Source organism: Zootoca vivipara, chromosome 3, assembly GCF_965207765.1.
Source record: "Zootoca vivipara chromosome 3, rZooViv2.hap1.1, whole genome shotgun sequence".
NCBI lineage: Eukaryota > Metazoa > Chordata > Lepidosauria > Squamata > Lacertidae > Zootoca > Zootoca vivipara.
In genome coordinates, this window is record NC_142586.1 from 73,495,291 (window position 1) to 73,518,379 (window position 23,089).

The following is a 23,089-nucleotide window of genomic DNA, read 5'->3' on the forward strand; positions in this document are numbered from 1 at the left end:
CAGACTCTGGGGTTCATTGTTTGTTGCTCAAACAAGCCATGATTGATAACCTTGGCATAACAATGTGGTTTGTCTGGAGTGAAAGAAGCCACATTTTCCATTATTGATGTAAAATGAAGCTAGACATCATGGCTTGATGTTCCCACATATTCTGGGGGAGAACTATCTGCACATCATGGTTAACTATGGTTTACTGTGACATGTGAACACAACCTCTGTTTTATTTGTGTAGCATATATATATATATATATATATATATATATATATATATATATATGTGTGTGTGTGTGTGTGTGTGTGTGTATGTATGTATGTAAAGGACGCCTGATAGTTAAGTCCATTCATGAACGACTCTGGGGTTGCAGCGCTCATCTCGCTTTACTGGCCGAGGGAGCTGAAATTTGTCCGCAGACAGTTTTTCCGGCCAGCATGTGGCCAGCATGACTAAGCTGCTTCTGGCGAAACCAGAGCAGCACACGGAAACGCCGTTTACCTTCCCGCCGGAACGGTACCTATTTATCTGCTTGCACTTTTGGGTGGGCTTTTGAACTGCTAGGTTGGCAGGAGCTGGGACCGAGCAACAGGAGCTCACCCCATCGCGGGGATTCGAACCACTAACCTTCCGATCAGCAATCCCTAGGCTTAGTGGTTTAGACCACAGCGCCACCCGCATCCTTCTGTGTAGCATATAAGGGTTGTTTATTTCTTATTTGATATTATGTGTGCAGGTCAGAAGCTTATGCATGCACACACACTGCATATAAGTGTTCTGTCCCTTGTTTGGGATCTCTGCACTACCGTAGCTGCTGTCTGGAAATTGCTACCAGAAATGGAATGGAAAGAAGTCCTCTTAAACCAAATTCTATGTGTGCAGCTTAAGCATGAATGGACATCCCTCTGCCATGGTCCATAAATATGAGGCTGAAAATCATTCAAATGTGAAATATGACTAAATGTAATGAGATTATGGGAAAGTTCCAAGAAGGTAGCAGGAGAGGTGGAAAGGCCTCATTTGATTCCTTCAAGTAATTGACACTTCCTTCAGCACCCAAGGAAAAAGCTACGTATTTATTCTCTTGCAAAACTGGTTTTATCCTTAAATACTGCCTTATTTCTGGGTAAGAAATGAAAACTCTCCAAAGTTGCAGTTTTAAATATATTACCGTGAAAATGTCCTGTAGATCCTAGTGGGACTTAAGTTCTGGATAAACATGCTTAGGGGTTGGATTATTAGATAGTGCAGATGCTGATGTGCTACATTCTGTAGTTATCTCTAGAGTGCAGGGTTGCTCCCAAGCTACATGCTTAACTCCTGAGTCATAAACACCCTTCCAATTACTTTTCAGCAACAATAGCATGATCCACACACAAATGGGGTAGAATAGCCTTGCTACAAGGCAAGGCAGCTTGGTTGTGATGCAGTTCGATTCTTTAGAGATGTAAACAAAATCTGGCTAGTTCCCTTCAGGGTAGGAGAAGTGCTGGTTTTTATACTTCTAGAAATGGGGAATTGGCCATCCTGAGTTTCTCCCTCCTCAAAGGCCCTGCTGAATGCAACCTGAAACCTGCAAGGCACCTAAGGAGCCTTATTTGCATGTCTGCTACCTCCTCCCACGTTCCATCTTAAGAAGAATACAGGATGCAGACTCATAGCTTTTCACCCGCTAACTTTTAAAAAATTCTCTCCCTCTCTCTCCTGTCTGCCTCACTTTGTTCAGCCTGATGAAAAGTTTTGGGGAACCTGAAAGGTTGAATACAATTTTGTGGCATATTCTTTGGCCTAATAATACATATCCTGTATTGCCCTTATGTGGATTTTGAACCAGTGGCCCCATCTGTGCCATACATTTCAGTATCATGCGGCTTTAAACAGCCATGGATTCCTCCAAAGAATCCTCCAGACTTGGAGCATACCTGAGTGGGAGGGAAGCTGCAGGGTGGAGAAGAAGGATATATCCCATTTGCAGATGTTGGAGGCCACATTTGGATATCATCCAACCAGCAAACTCCTATGGTAAAGCACAAATGCCAAACTGAAAAGAATTGACATATGGAGAAATGGGTGCTTTCACCTTCTTTACCACTAACCTGAATTTCAAAAATCTTATTTTAATTCTTTTATATATTTTAAGGAATTTATATTCCAGCTTCCACAAAAACAGCTATGATCAGGAGGCAGGGGCGTAGGAAGATAGGGGCAGTGGGGGCGGTGCGCCCCGAGTGACACGATTCCCTAACCCGCCCCGCCCCCAAAACGCGCACCCTGCACATGGCACGCCCCGCCCCAAAACGCACACTACATCACTGTGCATGGCGTGCCCCACCCCCAAAACACATGTCGCGCCCCGTCCCACCCCGCCTCCAGAATGCATGCCATGTCACTGGGGGCAGCGCGCCTGCTCTCCGGCCCCAGTGGCAGAGCATGAAGCTCCGCCGCTGTCAGGAGGCCTACATAATTTAAAACAAAGTAACAAAATGTCATAAAAGAAGCTGGACAACAACAGAGACAAGTTCATTAGATTTAAATACAGCCAGCATTGAAGTTACCAAAAAGATAGGAACACAGGGTCCGTGTCAGGAGTGTTTCCACTTGGTGTGCAGAAGGAATGGGGATGCATAAGGAATAGCTGCCAGGAGTCATCGTCATTCTCCTTCCCAATTTCTCTCCCCAGCCTAACAAGCAGGCTGGTGGCCACAACTTTGGGTGACCTTTCAAGGAAGCAAAGTGTGTAAGGAAATGAGCGAGTGAGCCCATGATATAGCACAGTGTTATGCAGCATAGATGAGAAGAAAGATATAGTGACTATGGCAGGAAGAGAAAGCAACTAAATAAGAAGGCTAGTGGCATATTTAGGAGGTTGCCAGAGACTTGCCATGCATATTTTGCCCACCTGCAGTTGCTTAGCAGAGCAAACCCATTAGCCATCCCTGCTACTACTTTAATTATTAGCTGTTTTGCATTAAATAATATTGTACTATATGGTGGGGTTTTTTTGCGGGGGGGGAAATCATAAAATTGTGTAATAATGGTTAGAGGTGGCTACATATGTTGAGTCATGAGGTTCTGCAGCAGAGTTGTTCTGCCTGTAGTAATGAAGGTAAGGTGTGGGTCATTTATAGGAACAAGCTGCTTCAGTTTGAGCCACCAAAGCACAGGAAATGCCCAGGCTATCCTGAACTTCCTTTTAGTCAGCTTCCTTTATGACTCGTGAAACTGAGCATTCCATTATTGTCTCATATTAAAGCCAAGCACGTATGCTGCGATTAGATAGACTTTCCCTTGTAATATTTTCTCTCCATCCACACCCTGCCTTATGCACCCAAAAGCTTCTTGATTGCTAGACATTATACTGGTGCTACTTTTGCTCTGCTTGGGGATAGTCGGTGATGCAATAGAGGATGCATGAGAAAATAATAAGGAAGCAATCCCTTGGGAATTATACTGATGTCAAAGGTTAATCACATCCTTTTCTGCTATGCATTAATGACAAGCAAAGTCAAGCATTTCTTTGTTTTGATTTTTGGGGGTGACCTTATTTCTGACAAACTAGAACAGAAACCATAGTAAAGGTTTCCATCATATAATACCTTTGTTCCTCTAAACAATATTTGTCTAGCTCCCTGACCTACAGATCCTTGAAATGGATTATTTTCGCTTTCCTTGCTGAATAACCAGCAGTTGTATTTGGTTTAGTTTATAAACTTTCCATAGCTGTTCTGCACATGTATAAGCACATTAGAAGTGTTGTCCTGGATCAGATTAAAGGATTACCTGGTCTATCATTATATCTTCAGCTGCTGCCTGCCAGATGTCTCAGGAAACTCAAAATATGATGGAGATTACTATTCCATTTTTTTTGTCCCAACATCTGGACATCAGAGGCATGGAAATTCAGTTTTAGCAGTCACTGATGATATAATTGACATATGTGTGTGTTTTAAATGCAATTGGTTCTAGGTTCATCACAGCATCCTGTACAAAACTATACGTGTCTGTACAAATACATTTGTTTTTATTTATTTAACAGAATTTGTATACTAAACTTTATACAAATTATATACAATTTTATTGTAAATAATTTAGAGTGACTATAAAATATACATATAAACTGTCAATAAATGCCAAAATTAGAAATAAGTTTTTAAAAACAAAAACCCCACACATACAGATTTGTAACATTAAAACAAGGATTGGGGAATAATACCCTTCCATAGAGTTTCACCTAAATAATATTTTGCGATTCTCTGTGTCCAAAAACCTGTTGCTTGTGATAATTATTAACACATCAGAAGTAAACAGAGGAAAATAACTTGCATTCTAATGGGAAATTAAACTTGAAAAACTAAAGCTAAATAAAATCTGTTGTATGATCACCTGACCCCCGTTTTTTTTAGTTCTAATTTTTTTTTGAGTTCTAATTTTTTTTTGAGTTCTAAATTGAAGTTATTGGGGGTGTTAACATTATGATCAGATAGGTAGGTTGCTTATAAGATATGGAAGTTAGGAAACTTTTGTGTATGGTATACATACCTGTATCAATACAAACCTTTAGGCAATTCTGTGTTGGTAGTCTTGCAGTATTCTCATATGTTTTTCAGCTCAGAACATGTTCAAATTTGTTTACCAGCTCCTTAAAGTATGACCGCTGGAACTGGACACAGAGTTGGTAGTGTGTCACTTTGTAGTAGCGTTATGGAGATTTTGAACTTCTGAATCAGCATGCAGTCTTAATTTGACTGAATCTGGTGGAATTTTAATGTCCCAACAACCTCTGGAGGACTACAGCTTCTCCATTTGTGCTCTGCATGGAAACTTCCATGTCTAAAATCTTCTTTGTCATATACTTCTGCCTCAACAACATTAACATCCCTATGTAGCATTTTGCTTTCTGTGCATTGTTGCTGTCATGTGGATGATATGTGAGTATGATTGCAAGCAGTGAAGGGCTTTTAGATGGTACCACCTTCGATGGAGTGTTGCCATAGGGACTGGCTCTTTTTACTGCTTATTTGTGCACAAGTAACATTTTAACCAGGCCCTTAAACTTTTGCCTTTCAGGGTCCAGAACTCTTGATTTTTCAAGAGACGTAGCCATATTTGTCTTTTGTGGCAAAAACTACTGTGAGCCTTGTGGAACCTTGAAAGAGTAACAAATCTATTATGACATAAGCTTTTGTGGACTAGGTCTTGTCTACAAAAGCTTATGCCATAACAAATTTGTTAGTCTTTAAAGTGTCACAAGACTCTTTGTTACTTTGTTTATGCACATAAAACAAATATGCATATGCAAATGCAGAATGGTGCTGCAGTGATAATATGGGGCCACGGAGGCAGTGGCCCGGAGGGTAGAAAAGATTCAACTTGCCAAAACATATTTTGCTGTCGAGTGTGTCTCTTGGAGCAGTATAAAAGGCCCTATGAATTATTTCTGGCATGTAGAATTTTTTGTTTGCAGGAGGTGCATAGAGCTGATGTTACAGTTCTGTTTCACGTTATTAGTATCTTAATAAGTTTGTCAGCTTTTGAATGAGTGTAATTTTACTGTTTGAAACACGCATGGAAAGAACTGTTGCTCTCAGCTTCGAGAGTAAGAAAATACACCTTTTTAACATAATGCAATACTTTTTTTGGCCCTTTTGTGGAGATGTTATCTATGACACATGATTTAAGGAAATGAGCATATATACAGAATTCTGTTTCCCCCACTAATGGAGGGCATTTTTGTGCCAATCAGTTAATTATTTTAATATGGCTCAACCAATAACTTCTTTGTTTATCATCTGTCCACTTAATCTTTCTGTAGAAAATTAAAGTACTTCTGAAACTAATCTTGAATTCAGAGTCCCTTGTAAGGTAAAGGTAAAGGGCCCCCCTAACCATGAGGTCCAGTCGTGTCCGACTCTGGGGTTGCGGCGCTCATCTCGCTCTATAGGCCGAGGGAGCTGTTGTTTGTCTGCAGACAGCTTCTGGGTCATGTGGCCAGCATGACTAAGCCGCATCTGGCAAACCAGAGCAGCGCACGGAAACGCCGTTTACCTTCCCGCCGGAGCGGTCCCTATTTATCTACTTGCACTTTGATGTGCTTTCGAACTGCTAGGTGGGCAGGAGCTGGGACCGAGCAACAGGAGCTCACCCTGTTGCAGGGATTCGAACCACTGACCTTCTGATCATCAAGCCCTAGAATCTGTGGCTTAACCCACAGCACCACCTGGGTCCCACCTGGGTACCCTTGTAAGGTAACAAAGTTCTAATATAAGATGCCAGACCTCTGCTGATTATACCTGGTCTGGTGAATAAAAGTCTGGGGACTATATTTGGAGCTATATCAAAGGCCCTGTGCAGTTTTTAAAAAACTAATATTTAAGAAAAGTTAAGCTAAAATGTTTCCCAAGACCATTTGAAAAACAAAAACATAGCTTTTAAAACAGTTGTAAACTTGTAACCCAGGGGCAGCCAATATGGTGCTTTCCAGATGTTGAACTCCAACTCCCATCAGTCTCCCTGACCATGGCTAATGGTCAGATAATGAGAATTGTATTCCAACAATATCTGGAGGCACCACCGTGGTTACTCCTGCAATAACCTATACAACTACTTCCTGATGGGTGGCAGGGTGGTGCGTTGTGCTATATCTGAATTTTAATTCATACTGTAAAGGTAAAGGGACCCCTGACCATTAGGTCCAGTCGTGACCGACTCTGGGGTTGCAGCGCTCATCTCACGTTATTGGCCGAGGGAGCCGGCGTACAGCTTCCAGGTCATGTGGCCAGCATGACTAAGCCACTTCTGGAGAACCAGAGCAGCGCACGTAAACGCCATTTACCTTCCTGCTGTAGCGGTACCTATTTATCTACTTGCACTTTGACGTGCTTTTGAACTGCTAGGTTGGCAGGAGCTGGGACCGAGCAACGGGAGCTCACCCTGTCGTGGGGATTCAAACCGCCGACCTTCTGATTGGCAAGCCCTAGGCTCAGTGGTGTAACCCACAGTGCCACCCGCGTTCATACTGTACCATCTCACATATTTCTGCCAAAGATGCCTATTTGAAGGGATGGTGTGGAAGGTGGCTGAATAGAGAAAAGCCTTGAAACCATTAAAAAGGAGACTGGTAGTGTGAAATTATTCTGCAAGTTGAGAAAGTTTCTCCCACCATTGTGAGGCTCAAGTTTTTCACAGGGGCACGACTTCACTTGCTGATCTTTGAAATAAAATATGTACTTCATTTTAGCAAGGAGCTTTTCCTCCCCCTGTTTTATAAATGACTCAGATGTCCCATTGAGAAACTTTGCTTGAGAATTCTAAAATGAAAACCCCAAATCAGTTACTCACTTCAAAGTTTATTGCCAAGGGGCTCTTTCTCTACCTAATGCTGCAGCTTCAGACCCAGACATGCCAGTGTTGGCAGAACAACTCTGCTTTGTTCTTTTCAGTGCTAATGAAATGTTTGCTTTTGCAGGTGTGCTTTTAACTCAAGCCTGATAAGCCAGCCAGCCTTCTCCCTGCTTCCTCCAAAGCACTGCAGCAGCAGCAATGTCTTGTGTCCTTTAGGTTGTTACTCAAGAAATGAAACAATTTTGAAACTTGTATTTTGTGCAAAGTTATTGTCAAAATGCTAATGCTCCTAGCTGCACAATGCTGTTTTTTGCTGTGATATTTTCAACAATTATTATCTTTAGATACAAAGCAATGATGTGTTTCATCTAAAGCTATTGAAAACACAGAATCTGGGGGTTGGATTCAGAGCAAATTAAATCTCAATAGGGTTTTGTGGAACTTAATGGGACTTGAGCTTTCCATGTAGATTTCAGTGTGTTCTAAGCATCACTAAATTGGTCTGGATCCATGGATTTCCTATAGAGCACAAAGTTTATTCATGGTCAGTTCTTCTAGATAAGATACCGGTATGAAATGTCATTAATACTGAGCAAGTAGCTTCTTAAAATGATAGGAACACCTGTGGAAAACCCTCACATCAGGTGTCAAAGAAATAAAGAACTACACAACTTTTAGAAGACATCTGAAGGCAACCCTGTGTCAAGAAGTTTTAAATGTTTAACATTTTACTATGTTTTTGTATGTGCTGTAAGCCTCCCAGATGGGTGGGCTAGAAAAAAATAAGATTATTATTATTGTTATTTATTAAGCAATAGCGTGTCTTGTTGGTTGTGAGGGCTGCCGTAATAAAATCTACAAAAAGAGACATGGGCTGGAATACATCTTTGTGATATGGTGAATGTCCACACTCACCAACGCCTCTCTCTCCCTTCCCCATCCCAGAACATTCCACCACCAGTTTTTCCATTGTATGTTATGGGCAAGGGGGAGATTGGAGGGGGAAGGGAGATGGAGGGGAAATTGCATTACCCCCCCCCCAACCCCCCCAAGCAATAATAAATGGATATTGAGATGGGGTTATCTTTAATCTGTGAGTGTTGGCACTTAGCAGACTGAAATGAACATAAGTAAGGCAGAGAGAGATAGAGAGTCCAGGAACAGTGTGACCCATGAAACATAGCTGCCAAGTTATCCCTTTTTTACAGGGATTTTCCCTTATGCTGAATAGGCTTCCTCGTGAGAAAAGCGAAAACTTGGCAGCTATGCCATGAAATCCTAGTTACAGGTAGGTAGCCGTGTTGGTCTGACGTAGTCGAAACAAAATAAAAAAAATCCTTCCAGCTGCACCTTAGAGACCAACTAAGTTTGTCATTGGTATGAGCTTTCATGTGTGTATCTGAAGAAGTGTGCATGCACACGAAAGCTCATACCAATGACAAACTTAGTTGGTGCCCATGAAATCTTGTGATCATCCACCAAGTTCAACAGCTGTACCTCCATTGCTGATTATGATTTGTTGGTTTGTAGCTGCATCGAGATCCAATAGGCTTGATAGATACGGGTACGGCCATGTTAATAGGCCACAAGCAGCTATCAAACTTGATGGTGGGTTATCCTGCAAAGCGTAGTGCAATCTGACATGTCTGTGGATTTGCATGGCCCATTGTATATTGTCTGCCAAGCTGAAGGAAACTTGGGAGGGCAGATATTTGTGATTTGATAAAGCAATGCCCTAAATTTATCAATAGTATCATTTTGTTCCTTGCTCCCAGCACAATAAATGGACCACCTAGAGCCAAATTAGTGCAGATAATCAAGGCATATGTTGCTTCAGGGTAGTATGTAATCTTGCATTTTGTACTTGCATACTGCATTTACAGCATCAGCTTTCTTTTGCTATTCAGTAATTGTGCTATTGCATAATTACCATGAAAAACTTTGCTGACTTGCCAATCATGTGCGACTAGGAGAAATTTGAATGCCTTTCCCCCCAGTTTATTGTCACACTTTCAACCCAACATTACAGCCAGATTTCAAAGGGCTTTGGGTTCATTTTTTCCTCCCTGCGACTCACTCGATATCATAGTAGCTTTATATGCTTATAAAGTGTTACATAAGAACAAAACTGTTTTGCTCCGGTTTATTGCCTGTAGATGGATTGATGTGCTTGCTGAGTGGTGTCTTGTTTCTTCCCCAAATTCATGTAGTTTTATAGTCTCTACTGTGGTGTCTTCCCTAAGGGAAGTGATGTTTGCACTCAAAGGACCCATGGAGTGGTAGCATGCTCCACCAAGGAATGGGAGAGATTTAAATGGAAAAGAGCGACTTACATGTAGCTGCCTCTACTACAATCATCCTTGGTTTGTTACCTTGGGTAATCTTATAACTTACTGTGTGTATATTGAATTGGTCTTGTTTTAAAATGTTATGGCTATTAATCCAAAGGAGTAGGTTTTTAAATGGCTCTGTGCACCCACATTTTAAATAGGAATTGGTAAATAAGTGGCATGCATACACAAAATCCACTTTAGTAATTGGGCTTGATGCTATAGAGGTGCGTTCTAAAATATGTTAATGTTATGGCCATATAGTGCTACGGTAGTTCTGAAAGCACACTTTCCTCCTGAGTTCTCTTAGCGTCAAAGTAAATGTTTGCAAAGTGTAGCCTTTAGGATTGGATGCAGTCTGAAGTCAGAATGGCAAATATTGACATTGTGATTTTAGTGATCAAGTTCTACAAATTGTTTTCGTTTTGGTGGAGCATTTTGCATGCAGAGTCCCTCACCTGAATCATATAGCATGTGTGTTAAAGTAACTTCCAGATTCTGCAGCTGCTATTTGTGAACTTCAGTCACGTATGGTTGAGTGCACAGAATAAGCCCAAGGTTGTAAAGGTCACTTGTTTTGATATGAAGCTAATGAGGGGCAAATATCTGTAGAAGTCCAAAAGGGGTGGCCTAGCGCAGGTTGCTAAGCAACAGACCACAAGAATTTGTTCAGTCACGAGGCACTGGCGCCTATGTAGTTTGTTTATGTCAAGTGCTCTGCTGCCCAATTTGACAAACGGGAGGGAGGGGGGAAATTATACAGAGTATATGTAGTGATTGCAATTCTTCATCCTGCTTATGGGTAAAAGTTCTTCCCTGCTGTCCCCTCTTTCCCATTAAAATGAAACCTGGCCATATGCCAGTTATTACCTTTCCAAGTCAGTTTGTGTTTGGTTTCGGTCAGATTGACTGACATGGAATTTGTGGAATTTTGCTTTGCCTGTGTAGAATGCAAAACAATAGGCCTTTCACTAAAGTACAAAGGGCAGCAAGTTCATATCACTATGTTCACCACATTTTCCTGGTTCTAATTATTTCTATCATGGGCACCGAGTTTCAATATAATTGTATTCAGTACTTCACTTGTGCCTCAAGGCACACTGTTATGGATCAGTGACAGAGTCTTCTTCTTTTAAATAAATGCATACATGTACATGAATAGTAAAATATTAAACATTCTCTGCAGTTCCAAGGGTTAGAGGTCACCTCGCCTTTTGCTTGAACGCATTCCACAGCCCTAGATAGTTTTAACTGGTTACCTGTTAATGGTGCTTTGCAATTTATACGCCCAGGAAAAGAACTTAATCACAATTCATTATCTGTACACTGGACTTTGAACCATGTCTGTCTCAAGTGTGCTTGAACATAGTTCCTGCTGTTGGCAACGATAGTGTGAACTGGATATGAGAAATTTCAGCGTCGTAGTTCTACTTTAGCTGCCTCTGTGATTCACTAGTTTTGTATGCGTGAGGATTCTGACATAAATCTTCTCCTGCTGCAATCCATCAATCACTAGGCTAAACTATGAGGAGAATTGGCTCCAAAATTGGAAATTGAATCTGCACTATTTAGTGTATTTGGACACCACACTAAACTGCAGTTTAGTAGGATATAGTGAGCTTCTGACTCATGTGACCCTCTGTCTCCTTCCCAGTCCTCCAGCATGCTGCAGGATGAGTTTGCCAGCTTTTGCTTCTGGCTTCCATTAACCTCAGCTTGCCATATCATCTGAACTGACAAACTGTAGTTACTGCTAATTAGCCATTGAAACTAGTTACTCAGGAGAAGGGGAGAAGCACGCAAGTCTAAGGTTCAGGGCAGCTTATTCACATTATGCTAAACTATGGTTTAGTGTGACATCTTAACTCTCTCAATTGTAGGTGTTTACTCCTTCAACAAGGGACCCAGGTGGCGCTGTGGGTTAAACCACAGAGTCTAGGGCTTGCTGATCAGAAGGTCGGCGGTTCGAATCCCTGCAACAGGGTGAGCTCCCATTGCTCGGTCCCAGCTCCTGCCCACCTAGCAGTTCGAAAGCACATCAAAGTGCAACTAGATAAATAGGGACCGCCCTGGCGGAATGGTAAACGGTGTTTCTGTGTGCTGCTCTGGTTCGCCAGAAGCAGCTTTGTCATGCTGCCACATGACCCGGACAACGCCGGCTCCCTCGGCCAACAGAGTGAGATGAGCACTGCAACCCCAGATTCGGACACGACTGGACCTGATGGTCAGGGGCCCCTCTAACTTTTACTCCTTCAACTTTCCACACCTTATGTTAGTAAATCATCCTTCAAAGCATATGCATCTACTGAAACCATCGGGGGGGGGGGACAGGCACAACTTTAATTCTTGATGAATTGCACTCTGAACATCTTAGTAAAGGTAAAGGGGCCCCTGACCATCAGGTCCAGTCGTGTCCGACTCTGGGGTTGCGACGCTCATCTCGCTCTATAGGCCTAGGGAGCCGGCGTTTGTCCACAGACAGCTTCCAGGTCATGTGGCCAGCATGACAAAGCTGCTCCTGACGAACCAAAGCAGCGCACGGAAATGCCGTTTACCTTCCCGACGGACCGGTCCCTATTTATCTACTTGCACTTTGATGTGCTTTCGAACTGCTAGGTTGGCAGGAGCTGGGACCGAGCAACAGGAGCTCACCCTGTTGCAGGGATTCGAACCGCCGACCTTCTGATCAGCAAGCCCTAGACCAGGCATCCCCAAACTGCGGCCCTCCAGATGTTTTGGCCTACAACTCCCATGATCCCTATCTAACAGGACCAGTGGTCGGGAAAGATGGGAATTGTAGTCCAAAACATCTGGAGGGCCGAAGTTTGGGGAAGCCTGCCCTAGACTCTGTGGTTTAACCCACAGTGCCACCTGGCGTCCCTACTATGAGCTAAATCCAAGTTGTCCTAATTTTCTTTATTGAATAATTTGTTAACATTAATTCGTAAAAAGGGAAACACTTAGCTTCATATTGACTATAGACAGATTATTCTTGCATTTTAAGATGGATCAAGTTAATATTAATGATACGTTCCCCCCCCCCTTTTTTCAGTTCTGTTGCTTGAGAAGATAGAGAATGATGATATTCATAACAAAACACTGAAGATTACAGACTTTGGCTTGGCTAGAGAGTGGCATAGAACAACTAAAATGAGTGCTGCGGGAACCTACGCATGGATGGCACCTGAAGTTATCAAATCATCCATGTTTTCTAAAGGGAGTGATATCTGGAGGTAATTATGTTTTCAGTATTCTCGTTATTTATTTATTTTATTTAAAAAAAACCAGTAACTTTTGTACAGCTGAATGAAATTTGAAGCAACCTAAAGTTGTGTGGTTTTTCCTGGTGTGGTGCCTGGGTACATGCTGCAAGTGAGGAGCACCACCGAGTGTAGACACAACTTACAAGTCCTGGCTCCTAAACCTCATCCTGGCACTCTGCTGATTCTAGACTTCCCTTAATGGTTCCCACTATACTTCTCACTATATTGGTTCTCACTATATTGCATTCTAGAGAGCAGGAGGAATATCTCTCTATACGCCCAGGTGCATTTTTTAACACCTGAAAGATGAGGTGAGATATATAAGGAGAGGACTTTGCAGTAAGGCCATTGTTTTGTCTGGTAAAGCATTTTTGCTTGCCAGGCAGAACCACCACCCCAATCATCCCTTCATGCGTAAAACAGTTTCATAGAATCATAGAATTGTAGGATCATCTACTCCAACCCCCTGCAATGCAGGAATATATTTGCAGCTTGGATCGAACCTGCAACCCTGATGTTATCAGCACCACACTCCAACCAACTGAGCTATCCAGGTTTCATTTACAGTATAATTAAAACAAGGCAGGTGAAAACCCACAACCTCCAGAGCAACAATAAAACAGCAGCAGCACCGAGATCAAGCATCCATCTTAAACAATTCAAGGACTTATTCAGTTCATTCTTCCTTTTTTTGTGGACTGCAAGGTGAAGGCTTTATGGAAACAAATATAATGAAACCACTTCCAGATATGCAGAATACTTATTTATGTAGCTGGATTATCATTTGCTTCCAAGTAACATGCCTATGAAGGGACGCAGGTGGCGCTGTGGGTTAAACCACTGAGCCTAGGGCTTGCTGATCAGAAGGTTGGCGGTTCGAATCCCTGCGATGGGGTGAGCTCCCGTTGTTTGGTCCCAGCTCCTGCCCACGTAGCAGTTTGAAAGCACGCCAAAGTGCAAGTAGATAAATAGGGACCGCTACAGCGGGAAGGTAAACAGCATTTCCGTGTGCTGCTCTGGTTCGCCAGAAGCGGCTTTGTCATTCTGGCCACATGACCTGGAAGCTGTACGCTGGCTCCCTCAGCCAATAATACAAGATGAGCGCCGCAACCCCAGAGTCGGTGACAACTGGACCTAATGGTCAGGGGCCCCTTTACCTTTACCTTTACTTAACATGCCTATGGCTGTAAAGAATTTCATTTAGCTGCAACCATGTGTTGGAAGGATATAGAGCATGGCGATGGAATAGCCCTTGTTGCGGTGTGTTTGGATGCTTTCCTTCTTTCTAGATGGGTTGATGACCTTTTTAATTTTTGTTTTGCCCTTCATTAAGCCGTGTATTTAACTGTCAAATAAACATTTGTTTATAGTTATGGCGTATTGCTGTGGGAACTGCTTACGGGAGAGGTTCCATACCGAGGCATTGATGGTCTTGCTGTGGCTTACGGTGTTGCTGTCAATAAGCTTACTTTGCCCATTCCATCCACATGTCCTGAACCATTTGCTAAACTAATGAAAGGTACTTGTGCTGCTTATTAAAAAGGGGGGCGGGGAGTTGCTATGAGATAACTTGCATGTTGTCTATAATATGTGTACATTTTTTAGCTTTAGCATTTCATTTAGAAATGTCATAACTTACATTAAAGTACAGTGGTGCCTCGCAAGATGAAAGTAATTCGTTCCGCAAGTCGCTTCATCTAGCGAGATTTTTGTCTTTCGAAGCGTGGTTTGCCGCAGCAAAAAAAACCCCAAAACGACGAAAACCTTCGTCTTGCGATGCGTGGCCATAGAAAACTTCGTCTTGCGAAGCGCCAAAAACATCACAAGACGTTTTCGTCTTGCGAGTTTTTCGTTGCACGAGGCATTCGTCTTTTGAGGTACCACTGTATAGAAAACACCAGCTTCCCATTTCATTTTAGTCTGGTACTAAAAACGTTTTTTTAACGCGTTCAGCAGTGGAACGTAATTTCATTTTAAAAGCTGCATTCATCTTTGAAAGTGCTTTCTTGCTCATTTATATCCTGCCCTTCCTCCAAAGAAGCTCAGAACAGCAGCGTAGCCTCACCACAGTCTGTGACGTAGCTCAGGTTGAGACAGTGTGGCAGGCATGTCAAACCCGCGGCCCTCCAGATGCTTTGGACTACAATTCCCATCTTCCCCGACCACTGGTCCTGCTAGCTAGGGATCATGGGAGTTGTAGGCCAAAACATCTGGAGGGCCGCAGGTTTGACATGCCTGCGTGAGTGTGGCTTAGAATCATAGAATTGTAGAGTTGGAAGGAGCCACGAGGATCATCTAGTACAGGGGTCAGCAACCTTTTTCAACCGTGGGCTGGTCCACCGTCCCTCAGACCATGTCGTGGGCCGGACTATATTTTTTTGGGGGAAATGGAACGAATTCCTATGCCCCAGAAATAACCCAGAGATGCATTTTAAATAAAAGGACACATTCTACTCATGTAAAGACATGCTGATTCCTGGACCGTCTGCAGGCTGTATTGAGAAGGCGATTGGGTCGCATCCGGCCCCCGGGCCTTAGGTTGCCTACCCCTGATCTAGTAGTCCAACCCCCTGCAATGCAGGAATATGCAGCTGTCCCATACAGAGATGAAACCTGCAACTTTGGTGCACTGAGCTGCAACCAACTGAACTACTTGCTTAAAGTCTGCAAGTCAGTGCAGTTAATGCTCAAAGTTAATGAAAAGTTACATTGGAAGCAGTTTATTTTGTTGGTGTAGCATGACTTTCTTGATGCAGGATGTTTGCGGATCTATAAATTGAATAATTAATATGGGGTAAATGAAGGAATCCTTTTTTAAAAAAGCTCCTGTGTGCCATCCTTCCATATTCATATTTTGAGCCTGGATTAATCTATAGGACATGGGTCTGTGCCTTCGGCTCACCATTGCAAAAAGAAGATTGTGTGAGACCCAGGCGAAAATGCACATGGTGAATATATTTGTGGTCTCACTTTTTGAAAGTGACAGGACCATAAGTTATTTAACAGGTCATGCATAAAATAATCTGTGCATGCATCCAAGTCACATGCTCCTTTTTATACATAGCTCTGGACAGTCTGAGGAAATTGCCTCATTTAATGCAAACTCAAGCTAACCCTACTCTACCAAGAAAGGGCTCTATTGTTTTGAGTTTTGTTTAGGAACAGAATATAAATGTTTCAAAAGAAATGCAAAAAAAAAGAGAATTCTTAAAAGCTGTTACAGTGTCAGATTTTGCTCCCTGTTCTTCTAATTGATGCAATTGATGAATTTTAGTGTGCTGGGCTCAGGATCCCCATATCCGACCACCATTTACCTTGATTCTTGAGCAGCTTACTGCCATTGAGGGGGCTGTTTTGACTGAGATGCCTCAGGAATCTTTCCATTCCATGCAAGATGACTGGAAACTGGAAATTCAACAGATATTTGATGAACTGAGGACCAAGGAAAAAGTGAGTGAACGTTAAAGAACAGACACTGAGATGATGGTATTGTGTGTCCAGTAGGATAATGATTGGATCTTTTTTTCTCTTAATTCTTGGTACTCTTTAACTCTTTTAAATTGCTCTTTTATCCTTACTCGGTGGTGTATAGTCAGAACACATTGGGCTTAATGGCAGGTGGGATTGCCAAAGTCACTCCACTTTTTATTTTTATTTTTTTGCCTTGTGTGTAAAGCTGAACACACCCAAGTTTTGGGCTTACTATATACAAATGTATATGTAATTGTTTAAAAGTTGGATGACTATATAAAAAAACAAAGCCTTTGTTGGGTGAGCAACTAATTGTGAAGAAAAGAAGCTTTTGTATACTGTAATTTGAAATCTTGCCTTTTCCTATATGCACACACACACACACTACACTGGGCTAACTATTCTTTTGTTACAAATATTAATGGGAAACTTCCTAAGCTACCATCCAAGTTGACTTTCATAGTCTACATTAAAAGCTTTCATGCAGAAAAAGTAGGGGAGCCCTTGGGGTACTGGCATGCCTACTAGATCTTATTACAGATAGGTAGCCGTGTTGGTCTGACATAGTCGAAACAAAATAAAAAAATTCCTTCCAGTAGCACCTTAGAGACCAACTAAGTTTCTCATTGGTATGAGCTTTCGTGTGCATGCTGAAGAAGAAGGTATCTGAAGAAGTGTGCATGCACACAAAAGCTCATACCAGTGACAAACTTAGTTGGTCTCTAAGGTGCTACTGGAAGGAATTTTTTTTCTAGGTCTTAGTTATCTGGCATTGTATTGAATAATAATAATAACAACAATAATAACAACAATAAGAATAATAACAACAATTTTATTATTTATACCCCACCCAGAGTGACAGGGTTTCCCCAGCCACTCTGGACGGCTTACAGCAGTGGTCCTCAACCTTGGGCCTCCAGATGTTTTGGACTACAATTCCCATCATCCCTGACCACTGGTCCCGCTAGCTAGGGATCATGGGAGTTGTAGGCCAAAAACATCTGGAGGCCCAAGGTTGAGGACCACTGGCTTACAGCATATATAAAAATTGTAAAACATCAACCATTAAAAACCTTTCTATACAGGGCTGCCTTCAGATGTTTTCTAAAAGTCAAATACAGTAGTTGTTTATTTCCTTGACATCTGAGGGGAGGGTGTTCCACAGGGAGGGTACCACTACCAAGAAGGCCCTCTGACTGGTTTCCTGTAACCTCACTTCTCGCATTGAGGGAACCGCCAGAAGGCCCTCAGATCTGGACTTCAGTGTCCAGGCTGAATGATGGAGGTGGAGACGCTCCTTTAGGTACCCTGGGCCGAGGTCCATTTTTCTTTTCTTCTTCTGCAGTCTACTTGCTAAAATAATAATTTAGAGTCACATTTCAGAACACATTGTGGAGGTTAACAACAAACAAACCAAATTGATGAGGGAAACAATGTCCCAAATTCCCATTTGTCCTTAATCCAACAAAGCCTGGCTAGAGTCTGGTTGACCACCTCTTTTAAAAATGCCCTTGGTGTGGAAAGAGGGAGATTTCACCCTATCTCCCTCTTGTTTGAAAAGTTGTCAGATATGCTCTCCAGAAATACTTATGGATTTTTTTTCATCACATGGCAGAAGACTTGTGTGCTAACTAGTATTTCTATAACTATTGTTAGGAGCTGAGGTCACGAGAAGAAGAATTAACAAGAGCTGCTCTCCATCAGAAGTCACAAGAAGAGTTGTTGAAGCGGCGTGAGCAGCAGTTAGCAGAACGGGAGATCGATGTACTGGAGCGAGAACTCAATATTTTGATATTCCAGTTAAACCAAGACAAGCCCAATGTGAAGAAGAGAAAGGGAAAGTTCAAAAAAAGCAGATTAAAGCTTAAAGATGGTCACAGAATCAGTCTGCCTTCAGGTTTGATTTTCCTCATCTACGCAGATTTATTTAGGATGGCTACTGCATTTGCAGATTTCAAATACTGGGCTGAAAGTTTCAGAGGTTGCGATTGAAAGGTTAGATACAATACGGATATCATATTATGCATAAAAAGGATCTTTTTCAGTGTGACAAATGAGCAACATTTTGAAGATATTGAGGGGTTAGCACAGACCTCCCTTGTGTTTGATTTAGAATTTTGTTCTACCAGCCAATCAAACTTCCTGAATTGGGAAACCAAATATACTGGGGAATATTGCTTTGAAGTAGAATTGTGGTAGGGAATTCCCCTGTTGATAACATATTATATCTTTGTTCACTCCAAAGTACTTATTACTGGTGTGTCAAGGGTTTGTGAAAGAGCAGCAAACATGGATTCCTTCCTTTGCTCAGTAGCTGTGGCTGCTGTTCTTCCTGTACCCATTTACCAGGGAGTAAGACCCACTGGATTCAAAGGGTCTTACTAGGATCGTGTTGCATGTTATCTTCAGAGTTGTCTCTCTGGCACTTTGTGACAATTAAATATGAGCCCACATGAAAAGCAGTGCGCCACTGCTGTGTTGAAGCTAGGTTGTGACTTTGCTGTAAAAACACTGCACCAAGTTCTTTAGAGGTAGGCAAAATTGCAGGTGCAATGAATAATCAATTTTGTGTTTATACTATTGTTATATGTAAAGTTATATGTTTATGACTATTGTTATATGTAAAGTAGCATGTTAGTCTGAATTTGGGTTTTTATTTTATTATACAAATATATTCTTCTCCTATTTATAATAGATTTCCAACACAAGATAACAGTGCAAGCCTCCCCGAACCTGGATAAACGAAGAAGTTTAAACAGTAACAGCTCTAGTCCACCAAGTAGCCCCCCAATAATTCCCCGTCTTCGAGCTATACAATGTAAGTCTAAATCAGGTATTTCCCCTCTCCCCCCGATCTTGGTTTTCTTAATCTGGAATGATTGAACTATCCTGATCTTGCAGTACATTTTAATACAGTCTGAAATCCTATACCCACTTAGCGGGCAGTAAGCCCTATTGAATTCAGTGGGACTTACTTCCAATGAAACATGTACAGAGTATAGCCTATTGTAAAGTATTGTTAGCCAGTACGAGGTGAAGGTGAAGATATGATAGTTTAAAATAATGGGCAGAAAATTCTCAAATTAGAGAAAGATTTTGTTATTAATTTCAGAGTTATTGCACACTGTGTTTAGCATTAACAATGGTAATGAGATAGTGACTTAAACTTTAACTATGTCGGAGGCTTAATTTAGGCATTCCACCAGACCATGGTTTCTGGTAACTATAGTTTACAACCCCAAACCATGATTTGAGCTTCTGATCCAAACTGGTTTAGAGCTGCTTTTTTTTGCTTCCCTTTCCCACCTGCTCAGCATTCCTATCTCAAGGTGCTGTGACATTTGGAGGTAGTGTGATGCCTACAATTATGGCTGGTCAGTTCAGAAATCCTGAAGACCTCAGCACCTTGGATTGCAAACTAGCCATCAACTTCTGATTCTGGTTTCCTAGCATCTTACAAACCATGGTTTGTCAATTTGGGCTGTGCAATTAAACACAAATAGCCTCTGTTATTGCTTGGTGTATGTATTGGTGTATGAATTGTGCCCGAGACTGGACTTATAGAATTTGAAATAATTTTATTCTCTCTCATATGTATGTATGTATGTCATATGTCATATGTCATATGTCATATATAAATATATATGAATTCCTAAATAAGGATTAAGAATAATTGAAAAATAGGTGGGCAGTTTGCTGGAATGAACCTTGAGATTTTCAGTAGAGTTACTATATGTTGTTTGTGTCTGCCTGCGTCTGTGCACGCATGAAGGGACTTTTACATTCAGCTTAGTTCCAAGTGTTTTCCCCTTTCACACAGCCTAACACTGGTTAATTATTCAGTGTCTTCTGTTTGAGGGTAATAAATTATCACTCCTGTTTCCCAGAAATGAAAGGGGCTATTGTCTGTCTGTCGTTCAACCTGGATGTCTTGTAAACAAAAGATTATTTTCTTCTCTTTGAACAGCATTTTCTTAATCCTTTGTTCCCATTATCTTCTGTTCTTTCAGACTTGATAGATAAAGCTGAAGGGGAGTTCTTACGGACATTTAACTTGTGTACTTATTTGGCTGAAGCTGAAACTGTTTTCTTACTCTGTGGTACATTTTCTCCCTTCACCTAATTTTGGGCTGCACTGCAGTGGCATAATGGAAAGAATGGGAGCCCCTCCAATACAGTTTAGAAACAGAGATCTAGTCACCTTTGTCTGGAAATGAAATTCCAAGGCCTATCACATCAGGTTTTTAATGAAAATAATCAAAAGGGCTATGAAATGGAAATTCTTCCTCATGCAGGATTTATTTTGAACTGTTGGTAATGCTTGTAACCAGGCTTTATTGATTTGATTTTGTAAAGGTCATTACCAACTTGTCAGTTTTCTGAGGTAGGACAGGTTATATCTCTAAATTTGGTTTCTTTAGACAATTATACATTGGAACTATATGTTGAATATTCATTAGACTGTGAACCCAGTCTTGAATATTTTTGAGAGACTCCTTGAATTGGGCAGATTTTGTAAATGAGTTTCACTGAACAAGTAAGTCTGCAAGCTTCCTACCACCACCATAATCCTTCTCAAGAACATAAAATGTTAGAGTTAGAATATTAGAATTGCCTGGGATCTACGGAACTGAGAAGAAAAGAACATATGCTGGCTGTACAGCTATGAAGTCTGTGGTGTGCAAGCCCTCGAAGGGGCCACATGCACATTAGGCCAAATCCTGCATAGAGGTTGTTCCAAGGACTCTTGGGATATTGTCAGGGATATTCTAGCAGTGAACATTCCCTGACTATCGAACTGGAGAGGCACCAAGGCTCAGACAGCATCCTAGAACCATTACTGCAATCTGAGACAGACACTCAGGGGGAGGGGTCGGGAGAAGTGTCCAGCGGGGAGATGGCCCGCCCTTTAAAGTTCGCGCCTGAATTCAGACATTCCAGAGCACATGAAACGTAAGGTTCAGAGTCCCACGGTTGTTATGCTGGGCCAAAAGCAGACAAGGGGCATTAGGGGAATCTTCGTCAGACTGAGCAGACATGTTTTCTTGAAACTGTATTGCACTGTATATATCAGGCACAATATAAGTCTTAAAGACAGAATGACTTTGGAAATCATTTCTCAAGAGTAGCCAAAAGTGACCTTGACAGAGGAGAGAATACAGTATTGAGATTTTTTTTTTTAAAAAAAATTCTAATGCAGTCACCTCTTGTAGAAATGGATCTTTGTATCCCAGTAATTGTATCCCTGTGATTGTAATCTGAACAGAGAGCAAAACCCACAAAAAGTTACAGTGTAACTTTACCAATTTTGTTTTCCTCATACATGTATGCCACCTAAATGTATTGTACATCATCCAATGGCCTGGATTTTCGAATCATGAGTAAGAGAAAGCTTGCAGAAGGGGATTTGCCATGTCCTTCCTCTGTACTGCAACTTCTTGAAATTCAGAATAGTGTGTGATGGGGCATGCATCATGTATAGGATCGGATAGGTACTATTATCCAATTTGGGGTGACAGCCCATTCCAGAAGATCTCTCACCTCAGAGTGACTTTTGGTCAGGCAGAGGGCTGACTGTGGATAGAAAGGGTGCAGAAGTATCATTCTGCAAGGTTTCTTCCGCTCAGAGTCCAGTCCAATATGTTTAGGAAAAATTAGGTAAGGTATAATGAGAATACGTATAGGGATTTTTTAAAAAAGTACAATTCTCTCAACCCTATATGGTCAAGCTACGAACTACATTCCATCTAAACATGCTTCACTCACATTTATTCCCGTTTCTGTGTTTTATAATAGTATTGTGCGGCACATTAACACTTCACTTTGTAAATCATTATTATTTTCCCTATTGTTAGTTCTCTGGGCAATGTACAAAACAGCTCTTGTCAGTGTGGCTGCCCAATCCTCTTTGCTGTATCAGTGCAACATTGTGGCCAGGTTGTTACACTGGATTAGATGGAACATGATAACTATAGCGTGGTGTCGTGTCTGAACTGGAAGGCTGCCACAACACAATACATATTGCACTATTTCAGCAGCTGTTACATCCAGTCCTAAAGATTTGTTGTTGGTGGTGATGGTGCCCTCAACCATAGAATTTGACTGCTTAAAAATGGATCACAAAGTAATTGCCTCTCATCTCCATGAGCTGGAGAAACTATTCCTAGGATGAATGGAAGGCCTTTGGGATTCCTGGTTAATAATATGATATTTGCTTAATACCAAGCTGAAGTGCAACTTGGTATTTTCATCTCTATTCTCTTAATTGTTTCTTCAGTGATTTCCAAAACTGACCCAAATACAGCTAATGGGCAAAGAAACAGTATATATGTGTACCATCAAGATGTAGATATCACAAGCGAATATGAACTTCCCAGTGGGGTTAAGAAAAAAGGCAAGACCGCATTAAATCATAAAAGGTGTTGGTTAAATTAATTTCCAAGCTAAATTTGTATGCACTGATAGCCTGAGCACTTACTTGGATATCCATTCCAGAGATTGTGTTTCAAATGAATGCAAATGCATTAACTGTATATTATGACTTTGTCCTATTAAGTTATATCACAAAAGGCATTATTCTACATGCATATCTGATACAAGTGCTCAGTAGCTATAGCCTGCCAAGATGTATAAAGAAAAATCAAAAGCATGAAAAGAAATCTGATATTTTCTGTTGATTGGCTTAGTTAATT

At 41.5% G+C, this 23,089-nt stretch overlaps 1 protein-coding gene across 2 annotated transcripts in view; it reads left to right on the top strand.

Moving 5' to 3' along the window:
- MAP3K21 (mitogen-activated protein kinase kinase kinase 21) overlaps nucleotides 1-23,089 on the top strand; it is a 36,777-nt gene that overhangs the window by 4,588 nt on the left and 9,100 nt on the right. Inside the window, exons 2-7 of one of the 2 annotated variants that reach the window (XM_035108442.3) lie at nucleotides 12,716-12,896; nucleotides 14,297-14,445; nucleotides 16,201-16,376; nucleotides 18,054-18,294; nucleotides 19,093-19,215; nucleotides 22,675-22,791. In XM_035108442.3, the coding sequence (XP_034964333.3) occupies nucleotides 12,716-12,896; nucleotides 14,297-14,445; nucleotides 16,201-16,376; nucleotides 18,054-18,294; nucleotides 19,093-19,215; nucleotides 22,675-22,791 (987 nt within the window). The remainder of the gene's footprint in view (nucleotides 1-12,715; nucleotides 12,897-14,296; nucleotides 14,446-16,200; nucleotides 16,377-18,053; nucleotides 18,295-19,092; nucleotides 19,216-22,674; nucleotides 22,792-23,089) is intronic. The other variant, XM_035108443.3, reaches the window with a different exon arrangement.